General features: G+C 42.3%; 1 protein-coding gene across 1 annotated transcript; it reads right to left on the reverse strand.

Annotated features, from left to right (window-relative positions):
- Positions 1-5,963: 5,963 nt before the first annotated feature.
- LOC109899097 (synaptic vesicular amine transporter) lies at positions 5,964-27,970 on the reverse strand. The gene is made up of 15 exons (XM_031835781.1): positions 27,804-27,970; positions 25,363-25,702; positions 23,994-24,052; positions 23,756-23,839; positions 20,568-20,660; positions 20,377-20,466; positions 20,220-20,263; positions 18,944-19,004; positions 18,296-18,391; positions 17,396-17,474; positions 16,816-16,867; positions 14,391-14,454; positions 14,165-14,284; positions 13,832-13,965; positions 5,964-8,731 (listed from the first exon to the last, which is right to left on the reverse strand). The coding sequence occupies exons 1-15, from the start codon at positions 27,934-27,936 to the stop codon at positions 8,630-8,632; spliced, it is 1,551 nt and encodes a 516-aa protein (XP_031691641.1). The 5' UTR covers positions 27,937-27,970; the 3' UTR covers positions 5,964-8,629.

The raw sequence follows: 27,970 nt of genomic DNA on the forward strand, positions 1-27,970 counted from the left end.
TGTGTGTTTCTACTCTAAATACTCTTTGAATTACACAATACTGAACTCATAGTCTTACAGTACCTTCAGAATATGGCATTTGCTCCTGTTAAATATTTTCTTAGTGAAACATTACATTGATCTTATGGTTTTTCTCTCACACTGTCCTGTAGACACAGGGAAAGATAAGGCAGCCATCGGTCTTATGGTAACTGTAAAGTTCCTTGGTGGAATGGGAACGGAGCATCTGGTAAGTAATTGGAGCCCAGTGGGGAGACTGTCATGATAAGTACAGTGTGTCTCTCAAACATGGGAAACTGGTGACACCCCCCCCCCCCCCCCATCATCATAGCCTGGTCCCCCATCATCATTGTGTCTCCCACTACTGCTTCGAAGACATCAAGAATAGGAGGCATTTATCCTCAGTCAAAAACAATCATACCATCAAACATGTAACAAACTTAGGTTGATTGAATCTACTGCTTAAAAAAAAAAGAGATCCAATGTTGACATACTCATATTCAATCCAAACACTTTTTCAGAGCAACATTTATTTTGGGGTTTTCCATCCCCACTGAGTATCAACATATATTACACAATCAGCACACTTTACAGGTAAACAACCAGTCCAGAATATAAAAGGTCAACATTTGTTTTTGTGTACCAGTTAGTAAGTAGTTGATATACACACAAACCAATTACATACATGTCAGAAGGCACACACACCAACATGGGCACACACACACATATGTTTGTGCATGTGTGCAATAGATTTCTAATATAAACAAATGACCAATATATTCATCTCTACACCCTAGGTAAATATGAACAAAAAAGGCTGGGGAAAAAAGTTGTTTATCAGCTTAATCTTACACTCAAAATATATTAATCTAACCTTTTAAGTAACAAAAAAATATATATATATTTTTTTAAACAAACATACATATCACAATTATTGGCACCCCTGCATTTAGTTCTTTGAGCACCCTCCCCTTTCCAAGATAACAGCTCTGAGTTGTCTTGTAATGTTTGATGTGGTGGGAGAACACAGGAAGCGATTTGAGACCATTCTTCCAGATCCTTGGTCCTCGCTTGTGGACTCCCCTCTTCAGCTCACCCCACAGGTTTTCAATGGGGTTTAGGTCAGGGGACTGGGATGGCCATCGCAAAAGCTTGATTCTATTGTCAGTGAACCATTTTCTTGTGGATTTGGAGGTTTGCTTTGGATTGCTGTCCTGCTGGAAGATCCAACGACGACCCAGTTTTAGCCTCCTGGCAGAGGCAGACAGGTTTTTGCCTAAAATCTCATGATGCCATGTATCCTAACCAGTGGTGTAAAGTACTTAAGTATTTTTTGGGGGGCTATCTGTACTTTACTATTTCTGTTTTTGACAACTTTTACTTTAATACATTCCTAAAGAATGTATTATTTTTTTAATATATTTTTTTAGCCAATTTTCTTGTCATCCAATTGGTAGTTACAGTCTTGTCTCATCGCTGCAACTCCCAAATGGACTCGGGAGAGGTGAAGGTCGAGAGCCGTGCGTCCTCCGAAACACAACCCAACCAAGCCACACTGCTTTTTTACACAATGCCCACTTAACCCGGAAGCCAGCCGCACCAATGTGTCGAAGGAAACGCCAAACACCTGGCAACCGTGTCGGCGTGCACTGTGCCCAGCCAGCCACAGGAGTTGCTAGTGTGTGATGGGACAAGGACATCCCTGCCGGCCAAACCCTCCCCTAACCCAGATGATGCTGAGCCAATTGTGCGCCGCCCCATGGGTCTCCCGGTCACAGCCGGCTGCAACAGAGCCTGGACTCGAACCTAGAATCTCTCGTGGCACAGCGATGCAGTGCCTTAGACCACTGCGCCACTCGGGAGGCCCTAATTTTGATCCTTAAGTATATTTTAAAACCAAATACTTTTAGACTTTTACTCAAGTAGTATTTTACAGGCTGACGTTCACTTTTACTTGAGTAACTTTCTATTAAGGTATCTATACTTTTACTCAAGTATGAAAATGGGGTAATATTTCCACCACTGATCCTTACAAGGTTCCCAGGGTTTTTGGAAGTAAACAGCCCCACAACATCACAGATCCACCACCATACTTATTTTCTGCATGGCCATGGCTCTCTTTTTACACCAAACCCTTGTTGCCAAAAATCTCTATTGTAGTCTAATCAGACCATAGAAGGGTGGTTCCAATCAAACTTCCAATGACATTTAGCAAACTCCAAGTGCTTACGTTTGTGGCTTTGTTCTAGCAACCCTTTCAAATAACTTTTTGGAATTGGTGGCGTCTAATTGTAGTTTTGGAGACTTGGTGACTCCAACTCCCTTCTGCAATTCTCCAACTATTATCCTTGGAGATTTTTTTGTTGCCACTTGAACCATCCTTCTTAATACACTTGCATCCTCTTCGAGGCAGGTTCATCACAGTCACCAGTTGTTTAAAATGTATTCATTATTGCCATTGGTATTTTCAGGCATGTAGCTATCTTTTTATAGCCATTGCCTGATTTGTGAAGGTCAACAACCTTTTGTCCATGTTGATGGATGACTAAGGGATTTAGCCTGCGTGTCACCTCATATTTATACCCCTGTCATGGATGACCTGTTAAGAGTTCCCAAAGACTCAGATCAGAATATACATACAATTGATTTTGTTAATAATAATTTTTTTAGGTGTGGCAATAATTCTGACGTATGTTTTAGAATAACTTTTTTTCTTGATTTGTTTTACATTTTTGTTTTTAGAATTTTAACTCAATTAAATGTTACGTTCATATGATATTTGGAGTGTAAGAACAAGTTGATAAACAACAATTACATTTTTTCACAGCCTTTTTTGTTCACCTGGGGTGCCAATAATTCAGGAGGGCACTGTATAATCCACTATGTAACCTACATGACCCAACAATGTATTGCAAAATAATAACAATCTCTCAGAATGGTAGCCATCTCGACATGAGTATTTCAATGTAAAATGTTAATATACATTTAAGAGCAAATAATGAAACTAATAGTGAAGGTATTAGGAAACTTTCTCTGTCAACTCCATCGCAGACTATTTTGCTTGCATCATTTATTTACAATGAAACACATTGGGGTGTCCATTCAACCAAACCTTCAATCCAGCAAACCCAGAGTTTTGCAAATAACAGTTCATATACCTAAAAATGCAGTCTTATTTGACATTTTTAACATGTGCCATTGTGTTTTTCCGTGGCAAGGGCATAAAAGTATTTTCACAGATTTCCAGATGTCAGGTTTGCTCGAACAACCACAGAATGGTTTGTAATAAATGCACTTTGCCAAACAGCACAGAGATATTTGACAGTTATTAGCAGTGCTTTGTATGCCTGGCTGTTTCTTGACAAAGAGCAGTGGATGAGTCAATAGTTTCAGCTTCAGGACAAATAGGAGAGTGGGGATGGGAGGGACACTTCATGGCTCTGTGTTGTGGATTAATACTGGTGACTGACTGCACACAAAAGTCTCTAATGACATGTGCAGGCCAGGGCTCAGTCAGCCAATCAAATCCTCAGACTGAAGTTGCTACTGTATGTATGTGCATGCACATTGCTGCTGGTCAATATGATATTGGAAACAATGCATATTGATCTGTATATATTGTGTGTATACTTTTTGATGATCTACTGGAAGTGTTCACAAATAAGTTCACAAATAATATTAATGCTCTTCACAGGTTAGTTTAAGATTCCAACTGGTCAAGATTGAGACCAGAAATTCAACCTCAGTGTTTGAAAACACATTGCGGTTCTATTTTATTTATTTAACTAGGCAAGTCAGTTAAGAACAAACTCTTATTTACAATGACGGCCTCCACCGGCCAAACCTGGGCCAATTGTGCGCCGCTCTATGGGACTCCCAATCACGGTCGGTTGTGATACAGCCTGGATTCAAACCAGGGACACCTCTAACAGTGAGATGCAGTGCCTTAAACTGCTGTACCACTCGGGAGTAGTGTTAGGGATTAACACTACTGGGATGTTCACTGCACTGCACACACAATAATAAGTGAATTCATCTTTGATAAAACTTTGAGTGTTTTGTTGCTAACATTAGACAAAATTACAAAACATATCAAGCTCATCACCTCAATTCTCTCTCTGCTAAACCAACATCAACATACTAGAACTGTCCTTGGAGTTAAATGGTGTGAGTAACTAGACTCTGATAAAGTGCTTTACCATCTCCTCAAGGTGCTGTTTATTCAGAGACGTCAAAGTAAACCTGTATCCGTACGTTTACCTTTCAACACAATATATATTTGTATGGCTTGTAATGTCAATAGGGAAAGTTAATTATCTTCTCCCTAAACATTGAGTCTTCAGATCCCTATTATTAGCCTATTCAACCTCTCTTTCGTATCGTCTGAGATTCCCAAAGATCGGAAAGCTGCCCGTCATCCCCCTCTTCAAAGGTGGTGACACTCTAGACCCAAACTGCTACAGACCTATATCTATCCTACCCTGTCTTTCTAAGGTCTTCGAAAGCCAAGTTAACAAACAGATTACTGACCATTTCGAATCCCACCATACCTCCTCTGCTATGCAATCTGGTTTCAGAGCTGGTCATGGGTACACCTCAGCCACGCTCAAGGTTCTAAACAACATCATAACCGCCATCGATAAGAGACATTACTGTGCAGCCGTATTCATCGACCTGGCCAAGGTTTTCGACTCTGTCAATCACAACATTCTTATTGGCAGACTCGACAGCCTTGGTTTCTCAAATGATTGCCTCGCCTGGTTTACCAACTACTTCTCTGATAGAGTTCAGTGTGTCAAATAGGAGGGACTGTTGTCCGGTCCTCTGACAGTCTCTATGGGTGTGCCACAGGGTTCAATTCTCGGGCCGACTCTCTTTTCTGTATACATCAATGATGTTGCTCTTGCTGCTGGTGATTCTCTGATCCACCTCTACGCAGACGACACCATTCTGTATACTTCTGGCCCCTCCTTGGACACGGTGTTAACTAACCTCCAGACGAGCTTCAATGCCATACAACTCTCCTTCCGTGGCCTCCATCTGCTCTTGAACGCAAATAAAACTAAATGCATGCTATTCAATCGATCACTGCCCACACCTGCCCGCCCGTCCAGCATCACTACTCTGGACGGCTCTGACTTAGAATACGTGGACAACTACAAATACCTGGGTGTCTGGTTAGACTGTAAACTCTCCTTCCAGACTCCCATTAAGCATCTCCAATCCAAAATTAACTCTAGAATCGGCTTCCTATATCGCAACAAAGCATCCTTCACTCATGCTGCCAAACACACCCTCGTAAAACTGACCATCCTACCGATCCTCGACTTCGGTGATGTCATCTATAAAATAGCCTCCAACACTCTACTCAACAATCTGGATGCAGTCTATCACAGTGCCATCTGTTTTGTCACCAATGCCCCATACACTACCCACCATTGCGACCTGTACGCTCTCGTTGGTTGGCCCTCGCTTCATACTCGTCGCCAAATCCACTGGCTACAGGTCTCTGCTAGGTAAAGCCCCGTCTTATCTCAGCTCACTGGTCACCATAGCAGCACCCACTCGTAGCACGCGCTCCAGCAGATATATCTCACTGGTCACCCCCAAAGCCAATTCCTCCTTTGGTCGTCTTTCCTTCCAGTTCTCTGCTGCCCATGACTGGAACGAATTGCAAAAATCTCTGAAGCTGGAGACTCACATCTCCCTCACTAGCTTTAGTGAGGCTTTTCAGATCCCTGCACCTGTACATAGCCCATCTGTAAACAGCCCATCTATCTACCTACCTCATCCCCATACTGGTATTTATTTATTTAGCTCCTTTGCACCCCGGTATCTCTACCTGCACATTCATCTTCTGCCGATCTACCATTCCAGTGTTTAATTGCTATATTGTAATTACTTCACCACCATGGCCTATTTATTTCCTTAACTTACCTCATTTGCACTCACTGTATATAGACTTTTTTTGTTTTCTTTTGTTCTACTGTATTATTGACTATGTTTTGTTTATTCCATGTGTAACTCTGTGTTGTTGTATGTGTCGAATTGATACACTTTATCTTGGCCAGGTCCCAGTTGCAAATGAGAACTTGTTCTCAACTAGCCTACCTGGTTAAATAAAGGTGAAAAAAAGACATGAGTCTTTGTTTTCCACACATTCAAATGGCTTACCAAAAGGTATGTACACTTAAAAAACAGCTAAATATGTGTCCTATGAGCTGTGGTATCATTTACAGTGACAGTCATGTGCTTTATTAACTTGTTTTTAGTTTTGATGTGGACAGTGAAACTGAGGAAAGGCATTGGAGTGATGGTGTTTTTTTTAATGTGGTATACCATGCAAATAGTCACAAGCACAGTCATAAGCAGTCAACCCAGGACAGCATTGGCTATAACAGCTTCTGGTGTATTGTCCTTTCATTTCAGGTATTTCCTCAATTTAAAAATCGATCTCAATGTATAAAAAAAATGTTTGTGGAATCAATGAAAAAGGCCCATTTCAAGGTAAAATGTGGTTTGCCTTGTTATAGCAGTAAGAAAATTCTCATTCCAAATGTATTGAGTAACTTGTATCTCTGTAATAGGCTATCTTATACTATATATCTAAATAATAGAATGACCAACACTAAGCAGTGTTCTCATAGAGCCTTGTTCGAGATGTTGAATCTGACCCTAGGTCAGTTTCTACACAGACAGAAGTAACTCTCTAAGTACATTAGTTTTGTTCGTACTGTTAATGGCCAATAGGTGAATTATTAGGATAGGTTTGTACTCCTAGCCGATCTACAGCACAGAATTTGGTGATCTACAGTCGTGGCCAAATTGTTTGAGAATGACACAAATATTAATTTCCACAAAGTTTGCTGCTTCAGTGTCTTTAAATATGTTTTGTCAGATGTTACTATGGGATACTGAAGTATAATTACAAGCATTTCATAAGTGTCAAAGGCTTTTATTGACAATTACATGAAGTTGATGCAAAGAGTCAATATTTACAGTGTTGACCCTTCTTCTTCAAGACCTCTGCAATCCGCCCTGGCATGCTGTCAATTTACTTCTGGGCCACATGCTGACTGATGGCAGCCCATTCTTGCATAATCAATGCTTGAAGTTTGTCAGAATTCGTGGGATTTTGTTTGTCCACCCGCCTCTTGAGGATTGACCACAAGTTCTCAATGGGATTAAGGTCTGGGGAGTTTCCTGGCCATGGACCCAAAACATCGATGTTTTGTTCCCCGAGCCACTTAGTTATCACTTTTGCCTTATGGCAAGGTGCTCCATCATGCTGGAAAAGGCTTTGTTCGTCACCAAACTGTTCCTGGATGGTTGGGAGAAGTTGCTCTCAGAGGATGTGTTGGTACCATTCTTTATTCATGGCTGTGTTCTTAGGCAAAATTGTGAGTGAGCCCACTCCCTTGGCTAAGAAGCAACCGCACACATGGATGGTCTCAGGATGCTTTACTGTTGGCATGACACAGGACTGATGGTAACGCTCACCTTGTCTTCTCCGGACAAGCTTTTCTCCGGATGCCTCAAACAATCGGAAAGGGGATTCATCAAAGAAAATGACTTTACCCCAGTCCTCAGCAGTCCAATCCCTGTACCTTTTGCAGAATATCAGTCTGTCCCTGATGTTTTTCCTGGAGAGAATTGGCTTCTTTGCTGCCCTTCTTGACACCAGGCCATCCTCCAAAAGTCTTCGCCACACTGTGCGTGCAGATGCACTCATACCTGTCTGCTGCCATTCCTGGGCATGCTCTGTATTGGTGGTGCCCCGATCCCGCAGCTAAATCAACTTTAGGAGACGGTGTTTGCTGGACTTTCTTGGGCACCCTGAAGCCTTCTTCACAACAATTGAACCACTCTGCTTGAAGTTCTTGATGATCCAATAAATGGTTGATTTAGGTGCAATCTTACTGGCAGCAATATCCTTGCCTGTTAAGCCCTTTTTGTGCAAAGCAATGATGACGGCATGTGTTTCCTTGCAGGTAACCATGGTTGACAGAGGAAGAACAATGATTCCAAGCACCACCCTCCTTTTGAAGCTTCCAGTCTGTTATTCAAACTCAATCAGCATGGCAGAATGATCTCCAGCCATCACTGACATGATGTCAGCTGGTCCTTTTGTGGCAGGGCTGAAATGCAGTGGAAATGTTTTTTGGGGATTCAGTTCATTTGAATGGCAAAGAGGCACTTTGCAATTCATCTGGTCACTCTTCATAACATTCTGGAGTATATGCAAATTGGCATCATACAAACTGAGACAGCAGACTTTGTGAAAATTTATATTTGTGTCATTCTCAAAACTTTTGGCCACGACTGTATAATACCACCCTCATCTGAACTATTCAGTAAATATGACTCACAGCAGTCTGCTATTACGGCCCATGAAAACCCTGTTTTGACACGGCCCCACTTCCATTGGATAAGGCTGTTGGCTCAAAATAAACACGGCAATGACAACAACTTTGGTTTGCTCTAGTCGTACAATAACAATGACACAGAACAGTGAAGACGGACACTCACAACGAAACAGCTTCGCTGTTAAAAAATAATAATCATTGTATCTCTGTTTTTGTACAACAAAATAGATCTTCTGGAAGGTAACATACATGTCTGGTGTCCATTAATACTCATCGTACTCTGTCTCCATCTCTTCGTACTCTGTGTTCCCCTGTGTTGAGTATGATCGGGTCTTCATCGAGCAGTTAGAGTCCATCAAGATGGCCTGAGAAGATTACAATTGTATAGAGTCAGAATATAACCAAATAATTTACCAGAAATTCTAAGAGAACAAAAATTAGCCACCAATAATTTGTTATCAAGGATCAAAGTTTCAGAGACAAAAGATGGCTCTCGATTGAACACAAAGAGCTTTGTACTGTGGTTACATTGTAACAGTCATGTGGAAGACAACTACCAAGGCAAATTCATCTGCCTGTCTCAGTGCATTCAGAAAGTATTCATTTTGTTACATTACAGCCTTATTCTAAGATGAATTAAATTGCTTTTTTTCTCATTAATCTACAACCAATACCCATGAAGACAAACCAAAAACAGGTTTTTAGAAATATCACATTTACATAAGTATTCAGACCCTTTAAATCAGTACTTTGTTGAAGCACCTTTGGCAGCGATTACAGCCTCGAGTCTTCTTGGGTATGACGCTACAAGCTTGGCACACCTGTATTTGATGAGTTTCTCTGCAGATCCTCTCAAGCTCTGTCAGGTTGGATGGAGAGTGTCACTGCACAGCTATTTAAAGAGAGGATAGATCGGATTCAAGTCTGGGTTCTGGCTGGGCCACTCGAGGACATAGAGACTTGTCGCAAAGCCACTCCTGCATTGTCTTGGCTGTGTGCTTAGGGTCATTGTCCTGTTGGAACGTGAACCTTCACCCCAGTCTGAGGTCCTGATGACTCCGGAGCAAGTTTTCAACAAGGATCTCTCTATACTTTGCTCCGTTCATCTTTCCCTCGATCCTGATTAGTCTCCCAGTCCCATGCTTAACCGTAGGGATGGTGCCAGGTTTCCTCCAGACGTGATGCTTGGCATTCAGGCCAAAGAGTTCAATCTTGGTTTCATCAGACCAGAGAATCTTGTTTCTCATTGTCTGCGAGTCCTTTAGGTGCCTTTTGGCAAACTCCAAGCGGTCTGTAATGTGCCTTTTACTGAGGAGTGGCTTCCGTCTGGCCACTCTAACATAAGGCCTGATTGGTGGAGTGCTGCAGAGTTGGTTGTCCTTCTGGAAGGTTCTCCCAACTCCACAGAGGAACTCTGGAGCTCTGTCACAGTGACCATTGGGTTCTTGGTCACCTCCCTGACCAAGGCACTTCTCCCACAATTGCTCAGATTGGCTGGCCGGCCAGCTCTAGGAAGAGTCTTGGGGATTCCAAACTTTATCCATTTAAGAATGATGGAGGCCACTGTGTTTTTGGGGACCTTCAATGCTGCAAAAATGTTTTGGTACCCTTCCCCAGATCTGTGCCTCGACACAATCCTGTCTTGGAGCTCTACGGACAATCCCTTCGACCTTGTGGCTTGGTTTTTGCTCTGACATGCACTGTCAACTGTGGGACCTTAGACAGGTGTGTGCCTTTCCAAATCATGTCCTATCAATTGAATTTACCACAAGTGGGCTCCAATGAAGTTGTTGAAACATCCGAAGGATGATCAATGAAAACAGGATGCACCTGAGCTCAATTTCGAGTCTCATAGCAAAGGGGCAGAACACTTATGTAAATAATGTATTTCTGTTTTTTATGTATAATAAATTAGCAAGAATGACATTAGTTAGTTGCAGACATACGCATGTGCAATTTATAAAAGCATTTCTAACTATGTACAGGTATTGTACAGTTGCTTACAAAAGTATTCACCCCCTTGGCATTTTCCCTATTTTGTTGCCTTACAACCTGGAATTAAAATCGATTTTTGGGGTGTATTGTATCATTTGATTTACACAACATGCCTACTACTTTGAAGATGCAAATTTGTTTTTATTGTGAAACAAACAAGAAATAAGACAAACTGAGAACTTGAGTGTGCATAACTATTCAACCCCCCCCCCCCCCCCCAAATACTTTGCAGAGCCACCTTTTGCAGCAATTACAGCTGCAAGTCTCTTGGGGTATGTCTCTATAAGCTTGGCACATCTAACCACTGGGATTTTTGCCCATTCTTCAAGGCAAAACTGCTCCAGCTCCTTCAAGTTAGTTGGCAACCGCTGGTGTACAGCAGTCTTTAAGTCATTGGATTGAGGTCTGTCTCGGCTTTGACTTGGCCATTCCAAGACATTTAAATGTTCCCCTTAAACCACTCGAGTGTTGCTTTAGCAGTATGCTTATGGTCATTGTCCTGCTGGAAGGTGAACCTCTGTCCCAGTCTCTAGAAGAGGTTTCCCTCAAGAATTTCCCTGTATTTCACCTCACCAATTTGGACTATTTTGTGTATGTCCATTGCATGAAATCCAAATCAAATCTATTTAAATTACAGGTTGTAATGCAACAAAATAGGAAAAACGCCAAGGAGGGAGAATACTTTTGCAAGGCACTGTAACTGCCAAAATAAAGGAAACGCCAAGATAAAGTGTCTTAATAGCGCCAAAACAGCTTCAATGCGCCTTCGGATTGTCTGGAACACTATTGTAGGGATGCAACACCATTCTTCTATGACAAATTCCATAATTTGGTGTTTTGTTGATGGTGGTGGAAAAAGCTATCTCAGGCGCTAATCCAGAATCTTCCATAAGTGTTCAATTGGGTTGAGATCTGGTGACTGATACACACACACACACACACACACACACTGTCACGCCCTGGTCTAAGTATTTTGTGTTTATCTTCATGTATTGGGTCAGGCCAGGGTGTGGCATGGGGTTTTTGTATTGTGGTGTGTTTTGTCTTGGGGTTTTGGTGTGTATGTATTGGGATTGTAGCTAGTGGGGTTATCTAGCAAAGTCTATGGCTGTCTGGAGTGGTTCTCAATCAGATCGTTGTCTCTGATTTGGAACCATATTTAGGCAGCCATATTCTTTGAGTTTGTCGTGGGTGATTGTCCTTAGTGTCGTTGTTCCTATCGCTTTGTTTATTTACACAAGTATAGGCTGTTTCGGTTTTCGTTACTTTCTTTGTTTTGTAGTGTTTTGTGTTTATTCGTGTTTCACGTTGTTCATTAAACATGGATCGCAATCTACACGCTGCATTTTGGTCCGACTATCCTTCACACCTAGAAAACCGTAACAGAATCACCCACCACAAACGGACCAAGCAGCGTGTTAACAGGCAGGAGCCACAGGAGAGGCAACAGAGGCAGCAGCAGCAGCAGCTGCAGTGGGAGAGGTTGCACCACCTGGAGAAATGGACATGGGAGGAGGAACTGGACGGTAAAGGACCCTGGGCTCAGCCTGGAGAATATCGCCGCCCCAAGGAAGAACTGGAGGCGGCGAAAGCGGAGAGAAGCTGGTATGAGGAGGCAGCACGGTGACGCGGATGGAAGCCTGAGAGTCAGCCCCAAAAATGTATTGGGGGGGGGGGGGGGGGGGTCACAGGGAGTATGGCTATGCCAGGTAGGAGACCTGCGCAAACTCCCTGTGCTTACCGGGGGGCTAGAGAGACTGGGCAGGCACCGTGTTATGCTGTGGTGCGCACGGTGTCTCCAGTGCGGGTGCATAGCCTGGTGCGGTATATTCCAGCTCCGCGTATCGGCCGGGCTAGATTGAGCGTCGAGCCAGATGCCATGAAGCCGGCTCTACGCATCTGGTCCCCAGTGCGTCTCCTTGGGCCGGCTTACATGGCACCAGCCTTGCGCTCGGTGTCTCCGGTTCGCCTGCATAGCCCAGTGCAGGCTATTCCACCTCGCCGCACTGGCAGGGCGACCGAGAGCATTCAACCAGGTAAGGTTGGACGGGCTCGGTGCTCAGGAGCTCCAGTGCGCCTGCACGGTCCGGTCTATCCAGTACCACCTCCACACCCCAGCCCTCCGGTAGCAGCTCCCCGCACCAGGCTTCCTGTGCGTGTCCTCGGTTCAGTACCACCAGTACCAGCACCACGCATCAGGCCTACAGTGCGCCTCGCCTCTCCAGCGCTGCCGGAGCCTCTCTCCTCTCCTGCGCTGCCGGAGTCTCCCGCCTGTTCAGCGCAGCCAGAGCTGTCAGCCTGCATGGAGCAGCCAGAGCTGTCAGTCTGCATGGAGCAGCCAGAGCTGTCAGTCTGCATGGAGCAGCCAGAGCTGTCAGTCTGCATGGAGTAGCCAAAGCTGTCAGTCTGCATGGAGCAGCCAGAGATGTCAGTCTGCATGAAGCAGCCTGAGCTGCCAGTCTGCAAGGAGCTGCCAGTCTGCAAGGAGCTGCCAGTCTGCACGGAGCTGTCAGTCTGCAAGGAGCTGCCAGTCTGTAAGAAGCCGCCAGAGCTGTCAGCCTACATGGAGCAGCCAGAGCCGCCAGTCAGGGTGGAGCAGCCAGATCTTTCAGTCTGCCAGGATCCGCCAGTCAGCCAGACTCAGCCATTCTGGTACTGCAGATTGAATTTACGAATACACCCAAAATCGTAAAATGTTTAGCTAGTCATTTGTTATGCTAACAGGCTAGCAAGAGGTGGCATAGCAACATCATCCACTTCCGGTAGACAGGCAAAGCTCTAGTATGCTCAAGTGAAACGATACCATTCGTTTACAGTATACTAGAATGAACTAATAGTATATAGTATGTAGTATATACTCATTAGGTATGCAGTATACAGTATGTTAGCATGGGTATTTGAACACAGCTCATGTGTTTGATACCATTTCATTCATTCATTCCATTCCAGTCATTACTATGAGTCTGTCCTCCCCAATTAAGGTGCCACCAGGCACCATGTGCACAATCGATCCACCTATCCCTCCCCCATGTGCACAAATAAGCCATCCTCTTCCACCTACCCATACACAGCTTACTCATAGTCTAAATCAATTTAGTCTAGGGAACCAAAAGCAGGTAGAAGGTAGAGTGGGGGTGGCCAAAAGCAGTAGAATGCAATACACAGCAATGATGAGACCTGAACTGGTCATCTTAAACAGACAGCCCATTCAAAGTGTGTCTCATGATCGAAGTGTGTCCCGAGTTCCTCTCTCTCCGTTTCACCTGGTAGTGAAAAGATGGCAATAGTTTGAGCCTGTGGGGACGGCAATGGATAGTTCTCTCTGCATCAGATGCAGCTTTACAAGTAACCAGTATTCAAACGCATACCTCTGTTTAAGTGTGTGTAGTATGTTTGTGTGTGTGTGTGTGTAGGTGTGTGCTTGCATGCACACTTCTGTGCACATGTGTACAAGGTGTTCAGTGTCTCACCATTTTCTCTTCCCTCCCAGGAGGACTCCTGAGGAAGTAGCAGAGGGGAGCGAAGAGGATGTCCACGACGCCGATAATGGTCATGAGCCAGGGGAACCCAATGTTCTTCGCTATGGCGCCTCCAGCGGACGGACCTTCATCAGCAAAAGGAAGGTTAGTGAGCTTATAGAGGAGCCGGATATAGATTATTTCCCCCAAATTGACATATCGTGATGCCACTCTTATCCTGCCACACCTCATTAAAAAAAAAACATACATAAGAACATGTGACAGAAATGTTTTAAAACTATACTATGGGACTGGGATATTTTCAAGCATCTGATGATAATTTACCTAAAGCAAAGCCCATACAGAAAGCCACATCAGCAATGGCGTACACAGTGCCATAGACTGACACATGTCTCAGGTCCACCAAATATCCCATGATTGGCATCATAGAGGAATCCACCATGCCTGACAAGAGACAAGACAATGAGAAGTTCAGTAATATCTGTTACAAACCAGATGCTGATTTCATCATCTGTTGTTTCTCTATACAATGCCATACAAATTGACTTACCAATTGCAAAACCAACACCAAAATTCGGAAGTATCAGTCCATAGATGTCCTTAGCGAAAGGGACCTATGACACGACATAGTCAAGGTAAGGAGTGGAAGAGGATTTGTATTGATCAAATATTTACCGTGTAATTCAGAATACCATCTTTATGTGGTCTCAGGACTTGAGGATCTTTGTTCTCGCACAACACAATTGCATAAGGAACAACAATGAAAATGTAATTATCTGTGTCCAGAGAATTCACTGTTTTCTGACTGGCTTTTGAATTGACTTCTGATTGAACTCCCCTTCCCTTCGTAGACTCAAAATATGATTTGGAGACTAATGAGATACAGTAGGACATTAAGACAGTAGGCCTGTTCCAATACTTAGAAAATGAATCCCTTCTTGTATGTAACCCCTGATCTGACATGACTGGGTTGGTAAAACCCTAGCTTTCACCTACACAACATGACCAAAAGTATGTGGACTCCTGCTCGTCCAACATCTCATTCCGAAATCATTAAGATTTCCATTCAGTGGAACTAAGGGGCTTAGCCCGAACCATGAAAAACAGCCCCCAACCATTATTCCTTATCCACCAAACTTTACAGTTGGCACTATGCATTGAGGTAGGTAGCGTTCTCCTGGCACTCTGGGCTCCTGAATGAAGCAGCGGTCTATTATAAAAAATATTAAAATATTCGTCCATCAGACTGCCAAATTGTGAAGCGTGATGCATCACTCCAGAGAACTTGTTTCCACTGCTCCAGAGTCCAATGGCGGTGAGCTTTACATGACTCCAGCAGACGCTTGACATTGCGCATGGTGATCTTAGGCTTGTGTGTGGCTGCTTGGCCATGGAAACCCATTTCATGAAGCTCCCAACAAACTTTGAAACTCGGTAGTGAGTGTTGCAACCGAGGACAGATGATTTTTACGTGCTACACACTTCAGCACTCTGCGGTCCCATTCTGTGAGCTTGTGTTACTTACCACTTCGCAGCTGAGCCGTTGTTGCTCCTATACATTTCCACTTCACAATGACAACACTTACAGGTAACCGGGACAACTCTAGCTGGGCAGAAATTTGACGAACTGACTTGTTGGAAAGGTGGCATCCTATGACAGTGCCACGTTAAAGTCACTGAGCTCTTCAGTAAGGCCACTATACTGCCAATGGCTGTGTGATATATATATATATATTTTACACCTGTCAGTAACCAGTGTTGCTGAAATAGCCGTATCCACTAATTTGAAGGGGTGTCCACATACCCCTGTTTTTACAGTGCCTTGGAAAGTATTCAGAACCCTTGACTTTTTCCACATTTTGTAATGTTACTGCCTTATTCTAAAATTTATTAAATTGTTTTTTTTCTCCATCATCAATCTACACACAACACTCCATGATTACAAAGCAAAAACAGTTTTTTAGAAATTTGAAATTAAAACTGAAATATCACATTCACATAAGTATTCAAACCCTTTGTTCAAGCACCTTTGGAAGCAATTACAGCATCAATTACAGCATTGCTACACAACTATTTTCAGGTCTCTCCTGAGATGTTCGATCGGGTTCAAGTCTGGGCTCTGGCTGGGCCACTCAAGGATATTCAGATACCTGTCACGATGCCAGTCCTGCGTTGTCTTGGCTGTGTGCTTAGGGTCATTGTTCTGTTGGAAGGTGAACCTTCGCTGCAGTCTGAGGTCCTGATTACTCTTTGAGCAGGTTTTCATCAAGGCCTTTCTCCCCTGATTGTTCTGTATGGCCGGGTGGGCAACCCTAGGAAGAGTCTCGGTGGTTTCAAACTTCCATTTAAGAATGATGGAGGCCACTGTGTTCTTGGGGACCTTCAATGCTGCAGAAATCTTTTGGTACCCTTCCCCAGATCTGTGCCTCGACACTTCGTGTCTCAGAGCTCTACGGACAATTCCTTCAACCTCATCACTTAGTTTTTGCTCCGACGTGGACTGTCAACCGTGGGACCTTATATAGACAGGTGTGTGCCTTCAAATCATGTCCAATCAATTGAATTTACCACAGGTGGACTCCAATCAAGTTGTAGAAATATCTCAAGAATGATCAATGGAAACAGGTTTCACCTGAGCTCAATATCGAGTCTCATAGTAAAGGGTCTGAATACATTTTTAAAAAACTGTTTTTGCTTTGTCATTATGGGTTATTTTGTGCTGATTGATGAGGAATTTTTATTTATTTAATCAATTTTAGAATAAGGCTATGTAACATAACAAAATGTGGCAAAAGTTAAGGGGCCTGAATACTTTCCGTAGGCACTGTATAGTGTATACCCAATAGTGTTACCCATATCCTTAGATGGACCCCCTGATTCAGATGATGCCACCAGGCCAAACGGGTACATTAATGTTAGCATTGTGTTGAGCTGGATGCTAAAAGCTACCTGATAAAGATGTGTCTAGTACTCACACAGAGGATGCTAACCCCCACGAGGACCATCCCGATGAGAGAGCACAGCCATCTGGGAAAAGAGGAAAGAGCAGTTCAGGGTCTGCCAATGACAACAGTCAATGTCCCTCTCCCCTCCCTTCACAGTTGTTTTTGTACCGCCAGCCCACAAAATCTCATTTATTACAATAATAAACTTCAAATAAATGACAGAGGAAGCAAATGGATCACAATCTGTTTTCTTTGAGACTGGATTAGGACATTTTGAGAAACAAATGTTAGATTTTTTTTCAAACTTTCTAAAAGAATACTTCTATGACTACAGGCAATATTTGAGCCCTGAAACACATGTATTTTCATAAAGTGTGAGGTAAAAATCTATTGATTTAAATGGGACTGTGCACACACAACTGTGGTAAACAAACAAACGTTAGCCAAGCAGTTATAAACACACTGTCACGCTGTAGACTTCAATAAACAGCAAATACCCAACCTGCCTGAGAAATCTCATTTAGAGTTGCTCAATAGCACAGGAAACAGATACCAACGTAGGAAAAGATAAGGAGACCGAATAAAAAACGGGAGTCATTTCCTTCCCTACCTCCCCATCTTGTGCGCGAGGACGCCAAAGATGTTCGTTCCAATCAGGTAGGAGATGCTGGCTGGCAAAAAGGCAACGCCTGGCAGAGAGAAAGATAGAGAGGGGGGGACAGAGATCAGTTGAGAGAGAGCAGGGTAGAGAGATAGCAGGGTACAGAGGGGCCCAGATAAGCAAGCACATTATCCGTCTCTATCATAGGGCTCCAGCATATCTCCTAGACACAGTAATGAGCACTCCCACTCTCCACTCGCCCGCAAATGAAACCCTAATATCCTGTCCCCCGCCCCCCCCCCCCATGTCCCTCCATCCTCTTTCTCATCCCCCATTTATCTGTGCGAGTCCTCATAGTCAATGCCACTAATAAAAAAAATAAGTAATAATGGCGGGAAAAGAAAGAGTAATTCGGGTTTCACTAAAACGAGAGGTTCAATGAGGTGGAGAATGACTACAGATCCGTTTCAATGGTCATCTAGATACTGTATGAAGTTTTTGTGAATTCACAGTTATACGCCACAGTGTCATAATCAAGTTATTATTGTGTTATGCTGTTTCTTTTTGCTGTGTTTTCAAACCTCGAGTTCAAATGAAGGCCATTATTCTAAGTACATTCAGCAAGCAGGGTAGCCTAGTGTTTAGAGTGTTGGACTAGTAACCGGAAGGTTGCAAGTTCAAATCCCCGAGCTGACAAGGTACAAATCTGTCGTTCTGCCCCTGAACAGGCAGTTAACCCACTGTTCCTAGGCCGTCATTGAAAATAAGAATTTGTTCTTAACTGACTTGCCTAGTTAAATAAAGGTAAAATAAAAAATGTAAAAAGCAGAGTGGTTTCATGTGCAGCATTGTCAATAGGGGAAACAGGGTTGTCAAGAGGGACAAAAAGGAAAAGAAATGTCAAAATACCTAGCTGCCATTTTCTTGGACACATGGTCTCCATCATCCAAATAGGCAACGCTGGTTCTAACATTGCAATGGCCATGTTTGCAAAACAAATGGATCCTGGAAAAGAGAATGTGACTGAGGATAAGTGGATCTTGGGCCTGTTATTCTCCATCTTTACACATTTTTATGTCCCTGACAGCCCCCCCCCCCCAAAGGCATAATACCCAGTATTAGGCTGCCCTAGCAAAAGGGCCTGGTAATTGAAGTGGTGGGGAGTCTAACTGACACATAGATGTTGTTTCCCCAAGCACTTCAGCATCACACATACTCCAACACACACAAGCAAATGTGCACGCACACAACACACATACACATTCTATTCTGATGCGGAGATGACCCCTTCTAACATGCAGTGCTCGCTCTCTCTCAACACTCTTTCTGGCAATAATACTGTTCTTAACCCAGAAATCAATTGGTAGGCTCAGTGTTTGTCTTTTCCTAGCTCAGGACAGAAATTCAACCACTGGAATACAATTTGTTCGAACATCTCAGTCAGTTCTTCTTCCACATCTTTGCTCCCACCTAGTTGCTTTTTATTTAGTGTGACACAGCGGGTACTTCAGAATGAAGTAATAATATGACTAACAATAATAAATTATGAATTCTTACCTGCAGCAATGAGTATGTATGGATCTTTAATAAGGCTCCAAAGTGAGGACCCTTTCTGGCTCTGTAGAGAGAAAAGGGTCAGGAAATGTAGAGCTAAACAGACAGCTGTCAGTCAGCCTCGAATAATTATGTGGTACCTCGTTACTACAGTGCTGTCTGTACCTTTACATCATTCCACAATGATGTACAGTTATTATCTGTGCTTTCAGTATGCAAAGTGTTTGTACACACTGAAATACCACTGTTCCTGCTCTTACAGTAATGAATAGGAAATGTCCACACATAGCCATTGAGTTCACTAATGACTGGCACAGGTGTGACAATAACCTCTTGTCAGTTACTATGACAACGTCTCTAAGCTTAATGATCATGTATTCACATCACTGTTATAAATCTCAGCAACAGAGATTTTTAATTTAATTTTAACTAGGCAAGTCAGTTAAGAACAAATCCTTATTTTCAATGACGGCCTAGGAACAGTGGGTTAACTGCCTTGTTCAGGGGCAGAACCACAGATTTTTATCTTGTCAGCTTGGGGATTTGATCTTGCAACCTTTCGGTTACTAGTCCAATGCTCTAACCACTAGGCTACATGCCGCCCAGCAGTGATGTACTAATAGTGAGGATTATGTCATGTCCCCTTCCCTTTTTTCCTTTTTAATATTCATCATCCACAACTAAACAATGTATAAGCGCCATTGGTCTGATAATCACAGCCACCATCTGATTGGGTCTCTGTCACTACCTCCTTGGTATCCGTGATGACTGATATGCATCAGCCCCATAGATCAAAGTCAGAGGGGCTCTGATAGGAATATCCATCCCAGGCACATGTCTCCTCTAACTGTGATGGTAACCCATCATACCAGAGACCTACACAGCACACAGCTCAGGCTGCCGCTCTGATATAAAAACCTGGCTGGAAGACACTTCCAAACGGATCATCACTCATGGCTGTCACTGTGAGCGGCTGAGGTTCATTTCTCTGCTTATCTGTTTGCATGGCAGAAGAGTTCTGACAGAGAAAAGTGTATTTACTCAGTGTTAAATTACTTGTAATGGCCTGTGCAATATTTGTATTCCCTAAACAGTGTAAAGCACTTTAAGCATCTGGAAAGACGCTGTATGAATCCAATCAAATCACTTATAATACTCTATTGATCCCCGCATTCATATCACAGTGATCTGGTGATTGTGAACACATTCTTCCACAATTCCAATGAATTTACATCAATAATCATAAAAAGAGCTGTCAAATCGATAGCCATACACTCACCTCTGGTTCCACCTTTGAGGGCTGGAGAATGAACAGTTGCAGTGCTGTTGGGAGACACAGAGGATGAACTTAGTTATCATGCCTAACAGGTGACTCCAGATTAGAGAAAACAGAATATCTGCATTATGATAGAGAGAAACATGGCCACATTACTTACCTCCATCCAGCACAGCCAGAACAGCCAGAATGAGGAAAGGCGCCGTTTTCCCCACAAACTCATACATGATGCTGCCGAATGGTGGGCCCACTGGGTGGAAGAAAGTAAAGGTGGTCAATGATTTTGTGCCAACTGTTGCCTGTTACAGTAGTCTACAAAGAGCTCAAATACATAATGAATTGTGTACATACCCAGCACGCCCATGGCCAGACCACCCAGTGCTATCCCGATGGCATTTCCCCTCTCCTCGTCATCTGTGTACACACTGGCAAGCATCCCCATCCCTAGAAGAAGAACAGAACATGTAAGCTCTTATATACAAAGGTACATTTCACCTGGCCATATCTATTTAGTTGGTTTGAGCAGTCAGGGTGATATACAGTGCCTTGCAAAAGTATTCAGACCCCCCACATTTTCACAATTAAAATAGATTTAATTGTCTTTTTAAAAAGTTTTTTTTTTTTACATACATAGAACCAATCAAAAGTTTGGACACACCTACTCATTCAAGGGTTTTTCTTTATTTTTACTATTTTCTACATTGTAGAATAATAGTGAAGACATCAAAACTATGAAACAACACATACGGAATCATGTAGTAACCAAAAAAGTGCTAAGCAAATGTAAGTATATTTTATATTTGAGATTCTTCAAAGTATCCACCCTTTGCCTTGATGACAGCTTGCACACTCTTGGCATTCTCTCAATGAGCTTCATCAGGAATGCTTTTCAACAGTCTTGAAGGATTTCCCACATATTCTGAGCACTTGTTGGCTGCTTTTCCTTCACTCTGCGGTCCGACTCATCCGAAACCATCTCAATTGGGTTTAGGTCGGGTGATTGTGGAGGCCAGGTCATCTGATGCAGTACTCCATCACTATCCTTCTTTGTAAAATAGACCTTACACAGCCTAGAGGTGTGTTGGGTCATTGTCCTGTTGAAAAACAAATGATAGTCCCACTAAGCCCAAACCAGATGGGATGGCGTACTGAAGGGGCGCATTGATGGGGTGGCTACTTTGAAGAATCTCAAATAGTAACTATATTTTGTTTGTTTAACCGTTTTTTGGTTACTACATGATTCCATATGTGTTATTTCATAGTTTTGATGTCTTCACTATTATTCTACAATGTAGTAAAATAAAGATAAACCTGTGAGTAGGTGTTGTTTTTTTTAACCCTTTTTTCTCTCCAATTTCATCATATCCAATTGGTAGTTGTCTTGTCCCATCGCTGCAACTCCCGTACGGACTCGAGAGAGGCGAAGGTTGAGAGCCATGCGTCCTCCGAAACATGACCCCGCCAAGCTGCACTGCTTCTTGGCACGCTTAAGCCATCCGCACCAATGTGTCCGAGGAAACACTTTCTAGCTGGTGACCGAGTCAGCTTGCAGGCGCCCGGCCCGCCACAAGGAGTCGCTAGAGTGCGATGGGACAGGGACATCCCGGCTGGCCAAACCCTCCCCTAACCCGGACGACGCTTGGCCAATCGCACGCCGCCTCATGGGTCTCCCAGTCGCAGCCGGCTGTGACACAGCCTGGGATCGAACCCGGGTCTGTAGTGATGTTTTTAGCACCATGATGCAGTGCCTTAGACAGCTGCGCTACTCAGAAGGACTAATTGTAATTTTTTGTCAACAATCTACACAAAATACTCTAAGGTCAATTTGGAAGAAAAAGTAGAAAATGTTTAAAAACATGAATAAAAATGTAATAAATATTCAGCTCCCTGAGTCCATACATGTTAGAAACACCTTTGGCTGCGATTACAGAGGTGAATCTTCTTGGGTAAGTCTCTAAGAGCTTTGCACAGCTGGATTGCGCAAGATTGACCTATTATTCTTTTCTAAATTCTTCAAGCTCTGTCAAGATGTTGGTGATCATGGCTAAACAGAAATGTTCAAGTCTTGCCATAGTATTTCAAGCAGATTTAAGTCAAAACTGTAACTTGGCCACTTAGGAACATACACTGTCTTCTTGGTAGGCAACTCCAGTGTAGATTTCTCTCCCAGTGTCTGGTATGAAGCAGATTTGAAGCAGGGTTTGCTTTAGGATTTTTGCCTGTGCTTAGCCCTGTCCCGTTTTTTTAATCCTGAAAAACTCCCCAGGATTTGCTGATGTCAAGCATACCCATACCACGATGCAGGCACCACCACACTTGAAAATAAGAAGGCAGTTACTCAGTGATGTGTTGTATTGGATTTTCCAAAAACATAAGGCTTGCATTTAGGACAAAAAGTGTATTCCTTTGTCATGTTTTTCTTGCAGTATTACTTTAGTGCCTTGTTGTATACAAGATGCATGTTTTGTGTATTTATGTTCTTCTTTTCTCTCTGTCATTTAGGTCATTATTGTGGAGTCACTACAATGTTGCTGATCCATCCTCAGTCCTCTCCCGTCACAGCCATTGAAACCACTTTTAAAACCACCAATGTCCTTAAGGTGACATCCCTGAGCAGTTTCATTCCTGTCCTGCAGCTCAGTTCAGAAGGACGACTGTATCTTGGAGGTGTCTGGGTGGCTTAATACATAATGCACAGCACAATTATAAATTAGACCATGCTACAAGAGATATTCACTATCTGATTTTTATTGATACCTATTTACCAATCACTGCCCTTTTTTTTATGAGGCTTTCGAAAAGTTCCCTGGTCTTTGTAGTAGAATCTGTGCTTGAAATTCAATACATGACTGAGGGACTTTACAGATGTATGTATGGGGGACAGAGGAAGGGTTAGTCATTTAAAAATCATGTCATGCCCATGTGACTTTTCCTGTGATTTGTTAAGCCAAATTTTACTCCTGAACTAATTTAGGTTTGCCTAAACAAAGGGGCTGAATACTATGCAACAACTATATTTTTGTTATTTAATTTTATATGTATCTTTAATTCTTCCACTTTGACATTTGACAGAGTATTTTGTGTATATTGTTGACAGAAAAATGACAATTACATCCATTTTAATCCCACTTTGTAACATAATTTTTAAAAAATCTGAATACTTTTGCAAGGCAATGTATTTCTTTATAGCATACTACATACATTATTATTATTAGTTCTTGAAACACTGCTCTTAATTTATCCCAGGGCTGCTTGCAACAAATCCTCTGTGACTGTTTGAATAGACACTTACCAGCGTTACGTTAGGGAGTATTTGTTGTTCCTCTCACCACATCACCTTTCAATAACTCAACTAGAGATGTGTATAATAAATGCCTCATTGTTCAACTCGAGAGACAAAGATGCATACCAAGGTAGGCCTACTGTAATAACAAAGGGGAAGGTTCTGGGGAAACGGTATGTGCTTGCTGCTCCTGTCTCAAAGTGAAGCTAATCCTGAAAGCATCTATAAATGTCAGGTATAATGCCAAGGACCTTACCAGCCACGGAGGAGCAGGAGGAGCCCACACCCTGCAGGGATCTGGCCAGAAACAGCAGAGTGTAGCTCGATGAGAAGGCGAACACTTTACAACGACGACAATAGAAATTCAGACGACAAAAAAAAGAACAGAAAACATCAATCATGAAAAATATAATTGAAACACGGTGTGAGATCTGGAAACAGGTGTGGATGTGACAGGTGTGGATGTGACAGGTGTGGATGTGGGTAATACTTACTAATGGTTGACAGGAACATAATACAGAACCCAGCAAACATGGGGATCTGGTATCCTATTCTGTAAGCACATTGAGACATCCTTTCTCAATAGTATAGAATGTAATGCAATACTATATAAAACAAGACGCATAACTACAGCTCATCTAACATTAGGCAGTCTAGTAGAAGTTGGGCAGAAACACTCTTTGGCCTCGTACACACTGCGTTTGACACAATGGTTGTGATACAACTGATATTTGTGTGATACACACCTGGGAGTTGGTCTGCACAAAAACGACACAATCATGGAGCGGTGTCAATGCTTTTGTAAATATGCATTGTGTGTACTTAGAGCCTTGTTCCATGTACCTGACATGCATGACTTGCCTTGTGTTGTCATTTCCCACACGGAAGGTGACTATGGGTAAATAATAAGATTCTATTGTTTGCTTCAATTACAGAATATTGTGGTGCCCGGCTGAGACGGTAAATATTAGCCTTGATGCATTCGTGAGCACTGCTAGAGCTCAAACCTTGACTGACTTTACCCATGTGAGCATTCTATAAGAAAATATTTCACAGTAATATCTCTGACAAATTGGTCTTTCTGAATAGGTGCGCTAACATACAGATATGTCTACAAAAGTACTGATCCTTAGTATAATTGATATTGAGTAATTTCAGAATACAGTACGTAGTTCAAAACAATAACTACAAGTGCTTGTAAAGCACTACAAGCAGGGATCCATACTGAATGCATGCATGCAGAGATGCATAAATCCAACACAAACCACTAAACAGGAATTTAGCTATATGGGAACAGGCTGGATTAGATCTAACTGACATGACATTTGGTTTCAAAATAGCAATATACAAATGGCAGCGTTCGATTTGACTCCCTGTCACTTGAAAAGAGTCTTCCTGGTCTTTCTCTCCATGGACCTTTGACTGATTACCCAAACGCAGGCCAAGCTGAGCCACCATTTAGCTCTGGGCTAGCAGGAAGCCCTGGCAGGCACCCACACTGCATGTGGCTTCACACTGAAGATACACATTGGCCTAACCTGCATGCCTGCTGTCATCTCATTTTAGTGTCATTCAAAACTACTTGTCTTAATTATTAGTATTATTAGTCAAATCAAGTCATAACTGTATGAAACCACCCCTTTATAACCATAATTAAAACATTTGTGCAACCAGGGAATCATTTTAAATGCTAAAACTCTTCATAAACTAGGGCAACACAAATGGACAGGTTTTACGAAACCTGAATTATAGTTGCCATGCAGCCAGTTCACAGCTGGCATTTCATTGAAATAATCTAGAAATAAGTATGAAAATTAGATAACACAAAACACACCAACCAGTGTGGTCATGTCAATCACCCACCTGTTGGTGAGAGGCCCAATAAAGGGGTTGGTGATGAGCTGTACGGTGGCCTTGGAGGCAAAAAGTAGTCCCACTTTCACATTCTCATTGAGAAGCTGGTCATCTGCTTTGGGGCAGTCAGGCTCTGTGGAGTTGTGGGGTGTGAGAGCCTGCGCCTTATCCAAGGGTATGGGTGTGGAGTCCATTGGGCCCCCGCTGGTTACCCTGACAGAGTTGTCATAGAGGGACACGATGGTATGGAAGGTTCCAGAAGGGGTGTGTGGGGAGGCCGTGGTGTGATTCTTGGCCATGTTGGCTACTGCATCATCAACTGTGTATAGGTAGCTGGGGATGATGGGGACTACCAGGAAGAAAGGAGCAGAAAAACAGATGCTGAAGTGTTATATCTACTATAGTATATTCCGATATAACCTCATCATCCAAAGAAGTCTGTGTGGAATATAATTACGAATTTATTTCATATTTATTAGATTTTCGTAGCGTGTAGGACATTAGGACACACTCCATTTCTTTCAAAGGTTAACAAAAGATTGATTTGATTTAACTCATGTAGCTATAAATGTGCCAGATAACACAATAATTGGCCCCATTAAGATGGTTTTTAGGTGATTATTTTCATATTATTGTTATTATCATGCTTTTATCATATTGTTATTCACACCCTTGCTGTTTATCGATTTGTCTCCAATCACGTATGAGCATATACAGCTACTCTAGAGTCATTTCTGACTGAAAAATGTGGACATTCTTCCAATGCGCATCTGTATCCATTGCTCAATGGACATGTCCGGGAGACGTGACGGCACAATCTCAAGCAAAATAACAGCATTCATGTGCACATCAATGTCATCCATAATCTATCTGATACGACTGGGAGATTCATTGGTAATGGCAATGCTGATGCTTTCAAGGAAATCAAGAGAGCTGGGGACCTTGGGACCAAAAATATACAATGGGTGTAGATGGATGAATTCCATGCCCAAATAATCTGTAGCGGGCCCACCATCCCGGCCCACCATAGTTTTCATTTACTAATTACTATTCACTTGGCCACGTGAAAGACGATATAAATGGTGACCAATTATTAACAATTAACCTCCCTGTGAACTTTACACTAAAGGCTACATTCAGCTTTTGAAAATGCCTAAGGTTGTAAAACACCTTGACACAATCTGATAACATGAATAATCAACAGAGGAAATGTTTAGGGAAAAACATTGTAGCACATAGGCCGCTTACTAATATGTTATTATGGGTATATTTACATTTTGATTCACAATATGTTGGATTTATGACATATTTTATTCATTCATTCTGAACTTGGACTCAGGAGTAGACGTAACACAGTAAAAGTAAATCTGGGATGTTCCAATTATTTATTTACATTTTATTTCACTTTTATTTAACTAGGCAAGTCAGTTAAGAACAAATTCTTATTTACAATAACGGCCTACCTTGGCCAAACCTGGACGACGCTGGGCCAATTGTGCGCCGCCGTATGGGACTCCCAATTACATTCGGATGTGATGCAGCCTGGATTAGTATGATATGTTACATTTGGTATGTATGTATTCATTTGTGGATGTCCATCATCCATTTCGTATGATATGTTAAGAATTACAATTCGTACAATATGTAACGAATTTCCAAAATGTAAAATATGTTACGATTTCCAATTTGTTGTTGCTAATGTTAGCTAGGTGGCTAACACTAACATGTTAAGTAGTTGCAAAGTAGCTAAAAAGTAGTAAGTAGTTGCAATATTGCTAATTAGTTAAAATGCTAGTTGTCTGTGATGAGATTCGAACACGCAACCTTTGGGTTGCTAGACATTCGCGTTATACACTCACCCACCCTACTTTCAGTTTTGCCTTAAGTAACCTTCTGTTTTATGTATCATACCACACCTAACATATAATACACATTTTTGTGTCCATGATTTACGTTTACTATGTATAGTTTAGTCTATGAGACCAGACTGTCATTCCTACTCATTGTGCTATCTAATATTGGATATTGGATGAAAACCAATGTGTATCTTATTTGAATAAAATGTAACAACTGAAGTAGCTAGTGTCTAATTTCGTATATAATTAAAAAGCTTCATGCAAGGTAAAATTATGAGCAAATCATAGGCTTTAGACTAGACAATGTTTTTTCTTTTTTTTGGGGGGGGGGGGGGGGGGGGGGGTAATAGCCAAGACCGAATAACTTTTTTTCCACACCAAAATTATAATTTAACTACTCTAAACAAAAAGGAGAATACAACTTCTTACAAGTCAAACAGCAAAACATTGCATGGTTGAAAATAATAGGGTTAGTTTGGCTAGCAAAACACTCGAATTGTCCTTTAGACAGGCATTGATACGTTTCAATCGGTGAAACAACAGTTGACACAACAGTAACAGGTGTGAAAATAATATTTCCAAAGTTGCACCTACCGACCACCGTTAGAAGCATATTATCCAGCAGCAAGGCGATGAAAACGATGACCAGGGTCAACTTCCTCGATTGTCTTTCCTCTCTCATCCATGACAATAAATTAAATTCTCTCAGAGTGTCTAATCTTCCCATTTTTTGAGTCCACAAAGGAGCGAGCGAAAAAAGA

Source organism: Oncorhynchus kisutch, linkage group LG11, assembly GCF_002021735.2.
Source record: "Oncorhynchus kisutch isolate 150728-3 linkage group LG11, Okis_V2, whole genome shotgun sequence".
Classification (NCBI taxonomy): Eukaryota; Metazoa; Chordata; class Actinopteri; order Salmoniformes; family Salmonidae; genus Oncorhynchus; species Oncorhynchus kisutch.

Excerpts from the sequence above, each read along its gene's own strand:
- LOC109899097 (XM_031835781.1), bottom strand. The coding sequence starts at position 27,936 with ATGGGAAGATTAGACACTCTGAGAGAATTTAATTTATTGTCATGGATG. Across the intron at positions 17,475-18,295 it reads TCCAAGAAAATGGCAGCTAG|GCGTTGCCTTTTTGCCAGCC; the intron begins GTATTTTGACAT and ends TCTCTCTGCCAG. Across the intron at positions 8,732-13,831 it reads CTGGGAGGGAAGAGAAAATG|GCCATCTTGATGGACTCTAA; the intron begins GTGAGACACTGA and ends TAATCTTCTCAG.